General features: G+C 41.8%; 1 protein-coding gene across 1 annotated transcript in view; it reads left to right on the top strand.

Moving 5' to 3' along the window:
- EXOC4 (exocyst complex component 4) overlaps positions 1 to 13,257 on the top strand; it is a 408,882-nt gene that overhangs the window by 51,787 nt on the left and 343,838 nt on the right. The window contains exon 6 of the mRNA XM_049813739.1: positions 9,766 to 10,009. Coding sequence (XP_049669696.1) covers positions 9,766 to 10,009 — 244 coding nt within the window. The remainder of the gene's footprint in view (positions 1 to 9,765; positions 10,010 to 13,257) is intronic.

Raw genomic sequence — 13,257 nt, 5'->3', positions numbered from 1 at the left:
CCCCCCCCCCCCCCCCCCCCCCTCAGTATACCCGGCAATGTTTACATGTGTAAGAAGAGAAAAAGATGTGCTATTAATCACTTGTGATAGCAGAACAAGAAGTGATACTAGCATTTCTAAAGCATAGCTAGATAAGTATTTTGTGACTCATTTGAGACTTCTAAAAATGAGTAAGTTGTAATTTTATTTGCTTGGTGCAATGTTGATGGTGTTTAAAATCAGTTCTCCTAACATGCCCTGATAAACAGTTATTTCATACCGTATTTGAATGAAGGTTCTAGGGTACAAGCAACAGGTAAGAACCATAGCAGTGGTCTCTAGGAACTAGGTTGTTTGTGAACATAAAATTGCATTGCTCCTTTCACTTCAAATGCCTGAAAACAAAGGCTCTGATGGCTTTATCCTCAACTCTAGTAAATCAGTGTAGGTCAGTTGAGAATATGCCTTAAAAATTCCCATTTGTGCAGATCTGTTCTTGCTCTTCATGCCCAACACACCAGAAAATCTCTTACCTGGTTTCTCGTTACACTCTGTATCATTCAGTGAAGTGCTGGGCAAGTGTCCCTCAGACTGGGAAAGATGTAGATTATAATAGAAAACATTTGATCAGCATAAGGTATGCATATGGTTTTGCTTCAATTTTACAATGTACTTATGTATATTTTTTCCATATAATTTTATTTAAAAGTAGCCTTTTCCAGGACTGCGGAGCTACCAGAGAATTTAAAACTTATGTGTATGCATAACAAAAGCTGTTTCTGCCTTTAGTCATTTAAGCTATTTGGCTTTTTATTGATGAAACAAAGTGGCCATGCATATTAATGCACGTCATTATGAAGCACTGACTCATTCAACCCATCTCAGTAAAGATGCCAAAATTCTGAGTCCTTTCTGCATTCACTTCCCAAAGGAGATGTTACCTTGTCCTGTAGAATCTTTATAAGGAAATTAAAGCTGTTCCTGCTGCACTTAAAATAAACAGAACCTTCAGTAACATTCATCTGAGGATTGTAGATACGGCAGTTCACCAGTAACATTTTCCCTTCATGCCAGTTCAGAGAAATAAATTCACTTTTAAATTATATTTCTCTGCTTGAACCTTCTGTACTCTGAAGTGTATTTATGAAGGTTCCTGCTTTGCCAGGCTCTCCCTGGAACTATAAAATGTGCTCACCCAGTACAGAGCAAACCCAAGAGCGCTCTTTCCTGAAAAATTCCTGAGAATACTTTTTAGAAATCCGACAAAGATGAGCTGAGGTGGTGACAATTAACGTTGTTATTGATGGCATATGTAAATCTTATGCTGAACAGATAATATACTTCAGTGTTGCATAGTTCTCAGCTCTAAGAGAAAAAATTAACTTCTAAATCCAAGCAGTTTGGTGGCTTCTAAGGTCAAGTCTAGCTACTGCTTCTGGCTCTTGTTTCTTCAAGAAAGCAAGTATTTCTGCATAGGTGAAAACATGTGGAGACCTGTGAAGTTGGCCCTGCAAAACACCTGCAGGAGCCAGACCTTTAGGGTCCAATTTTAAAGGTGGCTCTAAAAATGCCATTGTGGTTTTCTTTGTCTGCCGTCACGGTTGCTTCCCCTTCAAACATGATGCTCAACAAATACATAAAAGATCTGCCCCCCCTCCCCCCCAATTAACCTCACCTGAGGATCTGACACCAGCTGGGTGATTTTTCTCTATCATTTGTAGTAAAAATTAAATGATCTCCTCACTGAACCAGAGTTTTCCTGTTTTAACTGTTTTGCATTTGCACAAATCCAGCTGAGGGCTTGATGAGAAGGTGGTGGGAATCCAGCTGTGAGTCTAATTCTGTCCATTATCATTGCAGTGCTGCACAAAAAGTGGAATTTGTTCTTAGGGTAAATTTTTGTGCTTAGGATGTTTTAGAGGAGGTCTGTTCCTACAGTTTAAGAAGGGTTTGCAACTACACAATAAACATTAAAGCCTATGAAGTAACTTTTTGTGTGTCTGGTTTTGCAGGACCATGATTTCTCTCACTGATCCTCACTAATGGTTTGTATTTTGACTTGATGCTTAGCACTGATGTGTGCAATCTGTGTGTGTGTTTGGAGAAGGGAAAATGAAGAAAATTTTAGATCCTTGTGATAACAGCCAAAAGGGTAACACTTAGTCACTCTTCCTGTGTAATTTTATTGGTTGTTCTTATATGTGGTCCCAACATAAGATATTTGACTACCGTGCTCTTATTTGGAGACTCAGTTTTCACGCTCATCATGTCTTATCATCGGATGGTTTGGGTTAGAAGGGATCTTAAAGATCATCTAGTTCCAAACCCTTGTCACGACCTGGGCTGGACAGACCAGGCAGGGGTTGTGGTGAATTCGGAATTCCCTTGGGCTAAATTCAGGTGCAACGACATGAAACGATTGGTGAAACTTTTTATTTTTGGCAGAAGCAGCCTGAACTTGGAAGGCGTAAACAGTAGGTGGTGTGGTTTCTTACAACAAGAATGGGCATGAAACTATGTCAGGGAACCATGGTAACCATATGTAAGACAATAAGGAGAGCCCTCCTGTTGAGTCATGAGGTTCAGAGCAGACCTCCTTGCTTTCTGGACTCCTTCTCAGAGAGGAGCCCAGGGGCGGCTGCATCCACTCCTAGTCCCAGACTTGGTCAGTGGTTTGTGTCTAAAAGGATGGGGTATAGGGATTATGGAAAGAGAGAAGGAGAGAAAGAAAGGAAAAGAGAAAAGACAAAGTTTTCACTGGTCCTGGGTCCAACGTTGGTCCAACCAGTCTAGAGGTCCAGTCCCAGAGCGTGCACGTGTGGCTTCGTGTCTGCACCTTTTATAGCCCAGTTCGCACCTTTTTTCACATCAATCAATCACTCCCCCTCTTGGTCTTCTGCGAGCTGCCCCTAAGGACTAACGTAACTCTCGATCTTCTGCGCAGGCGCCGTTACGGGGGGTGGTCGTGAGCCCCCTCCCCAAATAAGCTCAGGGTGACCCATGGCCGTATACGGTGAGTTGTCCTGCTCAGTTCATCAGGGCATGGGACTGCGCGTCCTCTGACACACCTCTGGTGTCCCATGTCACGTGGGGCTGCTATGCTGACCTTGCCTTGTTGCCGGACCTTGCAAGCAAGCCAGGCCCCGGTGTCTGTCCCTGTCAGTCACGATGGGTGTTTGAGGTGTTAACCTTGTCCCGTCTCTCACACCCCCGTGCCACGGGCAGGGACACCTTCCACTACACCAGGTTGCTCAAGGATCCATCCAACCTGACCTCGAACACTTCCAGGGATGGGGCATCCACAACTTCCATGGGCAGTCTGTGCCAGCGCCTCACCACCCTCAAAGTGAAGAACTTCTTCCTTACATCTAATCTAAATATGTTCTTTTTCAGTTTAAAGCCCTTACCCCTTGTTCTATCACTGCATGCCCTTGTAAAAGTCTCTCTCCAGCTTTCTGGTAGGCCCCCTCTAGGTACTGGAAGGCTGCAATAAGGTCTTCCTGGAGCCCTCTCTTCTCCAGGCTGAACAACCCCAACGCTCTCAGCCTGTCCTCATAAGAGCGGTGCTCCAGCCCTCTGATCATCTCCATGGCCCTTCTCTGGACTCGCTCCAACAGGTCCATGTCTCTCCCATGCTGAGGACCCCAGAGCTGGACACTGTACTGCAGGTGGGTCTCACCAGAGCGGAGCAGAGGAGCAGAATCCCCTCCCTCGACCTGCTGGTCACGCTGCTTTTGATGCAGCCCAGGGTACGGTTGGCTTTCTGGGCTGCAAATGTACATTGCCGGGTCATGTTGAGCTTCTCATCAACATTTAATGCTTGTGTGTGTTAGGGGGATTTTGCCCATATCTTACAGAGTTGCTTTGTACAGTTTTCTCAGAATGAAGTGTTGTTACAGGGATTTGAAAGAGTGGCCTTGTCATATTAAAATGCCTCTGTTTCTGAAAGACTAATGTCCTTAAAACTGTACATGAAACTGAACAACACTTTTAGAAAGAGGAGATTTGCCTTGAGGCCTTGAGGTTATTGATCTCTGAGACCCATTTTCTTCTGGGCTTTACCAAGGCAGAGAAGAAAATGACCAAAATTTCTAAAGGACCCATTTCTAAAGTAACTGTCCATTTGTTGCTCGTTGTCTCCATTCATGGGTCAGAACAAAGATTCAGCATCAGAAATTAGCGGGTGACGTTTCTTCAAATCTTAAATTATGCCTTTGGGGCAATATGAACTTGCGTCCTTTTCTCTAGGAGGATTGAAGGCAGAAAGGGTATACTCAGAAAGGGCGTAAATCATGGAAAATAGTACATTAAATTTTAGTAGTTGCCCATAAAAGCACACAGCTAATGAAATCTTCTGTAATGAGTAGCAGCAAATTTTGACCATTCATTGGAATGAAAAACAAGACCCAAGAGCCTTTTCTTTAGCTGCTTTGCTTAAATGAGTTATCAACATTGGCTTTTCGGGGGATCAGACTGGAGCTATTAAAATGCCTCCTGCAGCAGGTTTCTTTCTTGTGAAATGGCAGAACTGTACAAATGAGGGTATCATCAATTGGAACAGACATTTTTATAGGGCATCGTCAAACCAGGGAGCCGTCAGGGAAGTTTCCACCTTTGTAACTATGGAGGTGATGAATCAATGATGCACGTGATTCAACTTACTGGTGATTTAAACTGAGGGTAGATTTTTGACTACTTAAATACGGAGTTGTGTGTTTTCCAATGCACTGCTTCAGTGATGCAAACTTTTTTGTAAATGGCTGCCTATTTCATTGGAGAATGTGGCATTCCTTTATGTTGCTGTCTTGGGAGGCTTTTGAGAAACCATATTTAAATGTTCAGCTTCACATGCGGTTTTCAGAGATCATTAGAACAAGAAAATCATCAGGAGTCAGTATGGCTTCACAAATGGGAATTCATGTTTGACCAACTGATAAACTTCTACAGTGAAATGGCTGGCCTGATGGATGAGGCGAGACCAGTGAATATTGCCTACCTGCTCTTCAGTAAGGCCTTTGCCGCTGTCTTCCGTAAGATCGCAATAGAGAAATGGTTGTTGTACGGGCTGGATGAGCAGACAGTGAGGTGGATTGAAAACTGAATGGCCGGGTGCAGAGGGTGGTGATCAGTGGTGCAAAGTCTAGTTGAAGGCTGGTAACTAGCAGTGTACCCCAGGGTACACCTGGGGGTCCTACTGGGTTCGGTACTGTTCAACATCTTAATTATTGATCTGGATGTTGGGGCAGAGTGTACCCTCAGCAAGTTTGCAGACAACACCAAACTGGGAGAACTGGCTGATAGGCCAGAGGGTCATGCTGCCATCCAGAGGGACCTGGACGAGCTGGAGAAATGGACTGACAGAAACCTCCTGAAGTTCAACCAGAGTCCTGCCACGGGAGAGGAACAACCCCAGGCACTGGGACATGCTGGGGATCACCAAGCTGGAAAACAGCTTAGCAGAAAAAGGACTTGGGGGTCCTGGTGGACATCAAGTTGAACGTGAGCAGCAGCATTGTCCTTGCTGCAAAGAAGGCTGAAGGTATCTTGGGCTGCCATTAGTCAAAGTATTGCCAGCAGGTCGAGGGAGGTGATTCTTCCCCTCTACTCAGCACTGGTGAGGCCAAACGTGGAGTGCTGGGTCTGGTGCTGGGCTCCCCAGTGAGAGAGAGATAGGGATACACTGGAGAGAGTGCAGCAAAGGGTCTTGAAGTTGGTGAAGGGTATGGAGCATCTGTCTTATGAAGAAAGGCAGAGAGAGCTGGGCTGCTCAGCTTGGAGAAGAAAAAGCTCAAGGGGGATCTTATCAATGTGTGTAAATACCTGAAAGGAGGGTGCAAAGAGGACAGAGCCAGGCTCTGTTCAGTGGTGCCCAGTGACAGGCAGGACAGGAGGCAACGGGTACAAACTGACCCACAGGAGATTCCCTCTGAACATCAGGAACCACTGTTTAACTGGGAGGGTGACTGAGCACTGGCACAGGTTGTCCAGGGTGGTTGTGGCATCTCCATCCTTGGAGATACTCAAAAGCCATCTGGATACGGTCGTGGGCAACTGGCTCTGAGTGCCCCCGGCTTGAGGAGGGAGGTTGGACAGGATGACCTCCAGAGGTCTCTTCCAACTTTAACCATTTTGTGTGATTCTGTCATTTGGGGTCATCTTTGAATGGAATTAAACCATGAAAACCACTTGAAATCATTAAATGATTCTGAAACTTAGGTTTCCAAAGAGGTCAGTTTGGCTAACAACATTTCAAGCTGTATGTCAAACTGATCTGGAAAAGCCTCGATCAGACTTAATGCAATCCAGTATTTCTATTGGTTTGCATAGGGCTATGTACAAGAGTTGAGAGCTGAGATGGGACCACAAAGCAGTATGTTGAAGCTGTTTTTTTTAGTATAAAACTGCAAATTGAAGTTTAAAGGCTTCATTATGGTGGAGAAGGGCAACTGTAATAATTTAAATTTTAAATATTCATTTGCTGACATCACATTTCACTTGTTTTACCCTCAAGGAGTGTGGAGAAACTTACTTCTTGGTATTACTGAAGAAATCCTATGGAATTCTTCTTTGGTGCTTTCTACCTGTACTGTTTTTGAATATAGTGAAGCTGGTTTTAATTAAAATAGGACTTTTTTTTCCTTCTCTTTGATAAATCGCAAAGGAGAAGTGGTTAATCAAATCAAATCTGAATAGCAGATCCACAATTTAGAATGATTTGTAAAAATAATCGTAAACATCTAAGGAATTTAGTGGCTTCTCTACGTAACGCAAGTGCTTATGGGCTGAACGATGATCTTACCCCTTTAAAGGGAGTCATGTTTTACAGGCATTTTGGGTAGAAACTGGTGACTAGAAAACTAGGAATAGGTTCTGACAATCTTGTGCTTTTTGTCTTGATACAAATGAATAACAAAGTCATTCACATTCTCAGTTTAAGAGTAAATGCAGATGAAGGTTTTAGTTCTGAGAGCTGATCTGTAGGGACATCTTCCCCCACCTGTGGAGCTCCTCTGCCCACAGAGAATATCATGTGGGATTGTAATTTTCAAGGTGAGCTTCTTTACAATCACCTGTCTACTTTGATGCCTTTTTTCGAAGAGGGTGGGGGACAGGAGGGGCTGATTCCTGGGCCAAAGCTTTGTGGTCAGATAACCCCTTGATGACATTAAATGGCAGAAGAGGATGTTTGAAGTGGGGAAGAAGCAGGAAAAGAAGAACATCTTCAGTTGCCTGGGGTTGGAATCTTGTCAGATCTTACAGATAAATGGGCCCCCAAAGCTACCCAGGGTACCTGTTTAATAGGCAGAATGTGCAGGAAACATGGTCCCTACTGTTTTATCAAAAGACCAGATCTAACAAAACTTACATACTAGTGTGTTGCTACTAGATACTGAACTATTCACTTTGCTGTTGTTTGTAAGAGATGTAAATCAATGTCCTGACTATTTGAGGGTGTTCAAAATTGCTTTGCTCTTTTGAAAATGGAAGAGCGTTCATCTTAGTGTGCTGGCAGAGTTCTCAGCAAGATTGCTGCCTTTAGTCCTCTTAAATGCTGTCCTTACATTTGGATACAGCAGTATTTCCTCCCTCTCAGGTTTTCATTGTGTGATATTAAGAATAATTTACAGCCTGCTTACAAAGGGGCTGCAGCATAATGACAGGGACCTGTCCTCTAAAAGGTTGCTTAGGCTGTGAAATGTTTGCATTGAACTCAGAGGAACAAGATAGTGTTGTTGGTTTTTTTTTTGTTTGTTTTTTTGTTTGATTTTTTTTAAAAACAGTAAGTTAAAACCTTTTTTCCTCTAGCATTTCCAGTGCTGTCTTTTCCGTAGCTCTTGTTCCAAAGAGCTCATTTTCTGTGTTTGTGCCTGGCATGCTGTGTTTTTTTGAGAATAACAAATAGCATTAACAAAGTGGGTAGACCATGTACACAGTGCTCAAAGTGCTTTGCAGCCTTGTGGGTTGAAAGGTGTGTGATAGATGAGAGCTTTGAGCAGAAATATGTGTGCTTGCAGTTGTTAACTTCTAATTGGTATTGCTGCTTATGTGTATTTGAAGTATCTCCTATATTATCTTTGCTTTTTTTGCCCTTTTTAAAAAAAAAAAAAAAGAATTAATGCATTTTGGGTGTTTCTAGTTGCTTGCCCCGTAACTTGCCCAAATTTAATTGAAAAAAGCGAGTGTGAGAGAGGAGAAAAGCACTATTTGATCTCCCTGATGTTCATTACTTAAAACCTGATGCCATTCTTCATTGTGATGTGTGCTGACCTCAGAGGCTCCATTCTCATCACACTCTTACCTGGCAGTGTTGCTGGTGCTCTAGGTTGAAATGCAAGAGCGTGCGAAGGGTGAGTATGGATTGAGCTAGAGGTGCTGTGGTTGGGATTACACTGACGGAAAGAAACAATCTCTGCTGTGGAGGTTGGTGTAAGCTGACACTGAAATAAGTATTGTCTGTTCATTGTGATGCTCTTTATAAAGTGGCACCATACAGGCTCTTTGGGACATGGTTTTCGTGATCTTGTGCTAACTTAGTGGTGCTGATGCTCTTCTGTTCAGAGTGTCATAGCTTTAGACAGCTACAGGGCTGCATGCTACTTGCGACATGCCAGTTTTCATTTCTGCCATATCATTTAAATCCTTCTAGTAGATCTTTTGACATTTATTCAGGTTCTTGGATAAGTTTTGATTTAAGTAAAAAATCTGGTGAGCAGTAGAAACCATGGGAGTCATCTGTCATCCAACAGCCTTTATCAGAGTTCAGTACCAGTAAGATGAAACAGCTGTTAGGTTTTAATTTCTATGCAAGGGTATGGTATGGTGAATGGCACAGCTTCAGATGTATACTTCAGTGCCGTTTGTCCGTGTACTGCCACTCCGGCTGTTAACAAGCCGTGTGACTGTAGATCTTCCAAGATGCTTTAGTTGAGTTTGCCTTGAACACACTTAGTTCACATAAGTGTTTGAATATATTTATTAAATGTTTCACCCAGTCTTTAACAGAGACGTGCTTTTGTTGTTGGTGGGTGTTATCTGTAAATTAAGAAATGTTGCTTAATGAACATACTTAAAACAAGCGTAGAACCTCTTGCTTTTCTCTTCCTTGTCGCTTAGCAACAGTATTTCTCCCTGTGCAATCCCTGTTACTTTGGGAGAACTGTATCCACAATATCCTCTCTAATTCTTCTTGGTTTTCCTTTCTAGAAGCCTTGCTAAAAGATTTGAGTAACTTCATCAACCCCTTGACAGACGTAATAAAACAGAATAGGATAACATCAAACAATCATTCATTTTGGCAGTGTAAACTTTGCCGAATTCATCAGAAGTGTGTTAAGCTTGATACTGTTTATAATGAAAATTCCTCTCTTGTGAAGAATTATAGTGAAGAAAAACAGCTGGGTTAGAAATTTAGGGCTTTTAGCTCCTTGAAACACACTCAAGGAATTTGTAGTGATATAATACCTTCTCATTTATGAATATCTTAATTGCACCTGACTTCCTCTGCTTCCTCTCTCATATGTAACTTACGCCATGACCTCTATTTCTAAATCAATCGAATATGCAGGCTGTTGTATTTATGTGTAGGGAACGCCCCAAGCAAACAGAAATATCCACTGCCTCCCCCCAGAATCTGAGTGTCACTGGTTTCCTTGTTTGTTCCTTGGTTGCTCAAAGTGGTAGGAGTTCTGTGAAGGCAAAGGAGTTTATATGCTTCTTCTGCATGGTGCTAAGTGTTGGTTTTAATAGTTTAAATCTTGGATTATGCCTTTTTAAAATCTATTCCAGTGCGAGAAACAAGCTTTCTGGAAATTAAAGAAGATACGGAACTGGATCCAGAGGAGAACAGCACTGTCTTCATGGGCATACTCATCAAAGGGCTGGCCAAACTGAAAAAAATCCCTGAAACGGTGAAAGCCATCCAGGATCGCTTAGAACAAGAACTCAAGCAGATTGTTAAGCGGTCCACAACCCAGGTGGCAGACAATGGTTACCAGAGAGGGGAGAATCTTTCCCAGGAAAATCAGCCTAGGTAAGGATATTTCAACCCCTGAACCTTGACTGCTGCAAAAAGTAGTCTGGAGAAGGGTGTCCTATCTGTTAATGGCCGTTTGAAGGAATGAGAGTAATGGTTTTGCAGTAGCAGAGATCTGAAATGGTAAAATTTTCAGAAATGCGTGTGTCTCACAGAAAGGCTGATCTGCCTTGCGCACCTGAAAGGCTTGGGAAATTAAGAAATGTATTTAGAAAGGGGAGGCATTGTTGCTTCTCAGCTAAGGATGTGGGAAGAGGAGATGCTTCCTTCTGTGCTTGGCCCTAGAAGAGAATCTTTTGGCTAAAGAGATGTTTGAAATGCAGATTTGAAGGTGGAAGTACAGTAGAAGCCAGCATTATTTAAGTAGCAAGAGGTGCATTATGTTAAGTACTTGATTTTATTTTTTTTTTTTAACCTAACCTTTTGTTTTAAGCGGCTTTACAACAGATTGAATTGTAATTCTCTCTCAGATTGCTGGTATGTTTGGTGTAAAGAACACTTGGTGCTAAAACAAATACTATCTTCTTGTGTTGCACTGAATCATGGCTTTACACTGGTGCTGATGCCAAAGAAATTTTTAAGATCCTTTGTAATATGAATTGAAAAGGGAAGATTCAGCTCAGTTATGTATTTCAAGTGTAGTGGAGTCCAATTAAGCTGATGCAGGTGCAAAGCTTTGAAATCATGTATTGAACTGATTATATCAGTAAATATATGGCCAAATTTCTAATTGGTTAGCAGCCCCATTTACATTAATAGCAAGGTGTGGAAGTCAACTGAGAACTATGTTTCTGTTGTTCTTCAGGATTTGCTAGAGCTGTTTTTTGGAAAATAGGACTCCATAAGGGCTAGCTATCACTTTCAGCTGAAATACTAAGTTTTGTGATACTGCACGTTGTAACGATCACTGTCCAAAGGGAATTAATGGTGGAAGAGAAAAATGTAAACAAAAATGTATCTTCATTATATGTAATATTTGTAGTGGAAAATCACTCCCAAGGAAAACTTTAGCTTGACAAAGACTTCTTTTTTAAAATTCCTATTGTTATCATTGCTGTGGAAACAATTATGTTTTGAAGAACTCATAGAGTTATGGTGCTGATAACTAGGTGATATTACAAAAAGCTTTTTGGGTGGGTCAGAAGGCAGATTTTTAGTTTCTGATGCCAAGACGGAGCATAGTGTATGCTTGATACTTGTTTTATGAATCAGTCTTGAGAGTTTATAAGGCTACTTGTTGTCCGTTGAAATTGATAAATTGGTTCAGACCACATTTTAATGACATTAACGTGCTCAGAAGGTTGGGTAACATACAAAAAAGTAATGGGTTTTGGCATGTGTTTAATAGGAGTCTGTGAGCCTTTAAGATGCTTGTATTCTAGAGTTATGGAAAGTGTCTTGAATTCTTGTTGAATAAGGAGATAATTAGAACTGATTCTAAACCTAAATCACATGTGAAGTTTACAGCAAGCAGGTGAATTCATTTATATTGAAAAGAATAAATTACAGTATGGAAAGGTATACTGCTCCTTAAATTAGCTACAGTTTTAAATCAAAACTAAGTGACTTTCCTGCTGTCAACAACAAGGTCCTACTATTTCAAGAGAGCTCTGTAAGACCCCAAATTTGAGCATGATGCAGTGCCCAAAACTGCTTAACTATTCATTAGGCTGTCAGCCACAATGCGTACTTGACCTCAGGATTCAGCGAGTAAAACGTTTTTCAGTTCACCTTAAAACTAGTCACACTTGGATGCCTCTTAGTCTCTATCATTGAGCTTAGTGCCTGTATTCAGCTACTGTACTTTAAATGGTATCCATAAAAATTCTCACTTCTGGCAAGTAAAATGACTAATAAGATGACAGAGGGGCCTGAGGGGTCTAAGGCCACCGATTGAGCCTTCTGCTGGACAAGTTCCCTGCGGCTCGTTTGGTATGCACAGAACAAGTTATATGCATTTCTTCATCGCTGTGTGGTGGCTCTCAAAGGTTGGCTCTTCTTTCTTCCATATGAAGAGGGTGGTGTTTCCTTCTGCTTGAGGATGAGGCTGATAATCTGCTTGTGGAGGTTCTGGTATAATTCCTTTTGGGAACCCATGTAACAATTACATAGAGCGTTCTCATCGTACAAGAGAGAAATAGTTTCTAGAACCTGGCCAGAAAAGTTGCAGATCTGGTAAGAGCCACTGAGTCTGAAGAGACACTGATCTCATTCTTCTTATTTTTTAAATTTGACTGCCTTTTGCTTCTTTACCTAGTAAGCTTTTCCATATTGATTTGTGCGGCCACCTTTTACATTTGTATGTAAGAACATTATTAATTGCTCCCAATTTCTTAAGATCAAGATTTTTCTTCTTTTTCGTTCTAAAGCAGCTAGCTCCCAGAGAGTAATGATGTCTCTCATACACCTCTGGGTGCTCTCTTCAGAAAGCCAACAGGCAGTGGGCTCCTGGGTCAGCTCCGTAGAGCTCCCTGAAGCCTTTTTTCTCACATGGAAGTCCTGTAGCCCCTGTAATCCTGCCAGGAGCAAGCTTTACGAGATGTTGTGTACCAGGCTTGTTAGTAAGCACATGCACAAGTGTGAGCGATGATTGCAATGTTGATAACGTGTGGCCCATTCTCTCACGGGTGCATTGTGCTTGTCCTTTGGTTTGAGCACTCCGCAATGTAGCTGAATAGAGTTGTTGTGAAACTGGAAGGGCTCATTTACTGAAGACGGACGCTAGCCTTGCTAAAGACCTCCATATAATGGCAGAAGTATATTTTTCATCAGTGGCGTCACAAAGGAAAGACTTGCTTGGCTCTGTGATACAACTGACTCTTAAGTTCCCTAAAACACGCAACATGGATGCAGTTGTGTAGAATAACTGACTTAGGATAGGCCTAACTAGATGGAACATCTTTGGCTGTAAGATACTTTGCTGTGAATATAAACCCTCTTTACTAATGTTACCACCATGAAATGTGAATGGTATGAAGATAGTAAAACCTGATAAAGGGCAGTAGCCTGTTCCTAGTAGTTCCTCGTCACTGGTAGAAGATAATTTTGAAAACTATGCTTGAATCTCACCTAGTTGCAGCTGACCTCAGCTTTAATTTAAGTGGACTTTTCTTTAAAGTCTGGTTAAGTTCTCTGAGGTTTTTAGATGTCTGTGCTTGGAACAAGTTTATGAAAAAGGGCTTAAATATAGGAACTGCTATTGCCTTATTCTTAATTAGTGGCTCACTAGCGTATGCCTTGTACCT

This window comes from Accipiter gentilis, chromosome 11, assembly GCF_929443795.1.
Source record: "Accipiter gentilis chromosome 11, bAccGen1.1, whole genome shotgun sequence".
NCBI lineage: Eukaryota > Metazoa > Chordata > Aves > Accipitriformes > Accipitridae > Astur > Astur gentilis.
The sequence above is the reverse complement of the archived record's forward strand: the minus strand, read 5'-3'. Positions and strand labels throughout refer to the sequence as shown.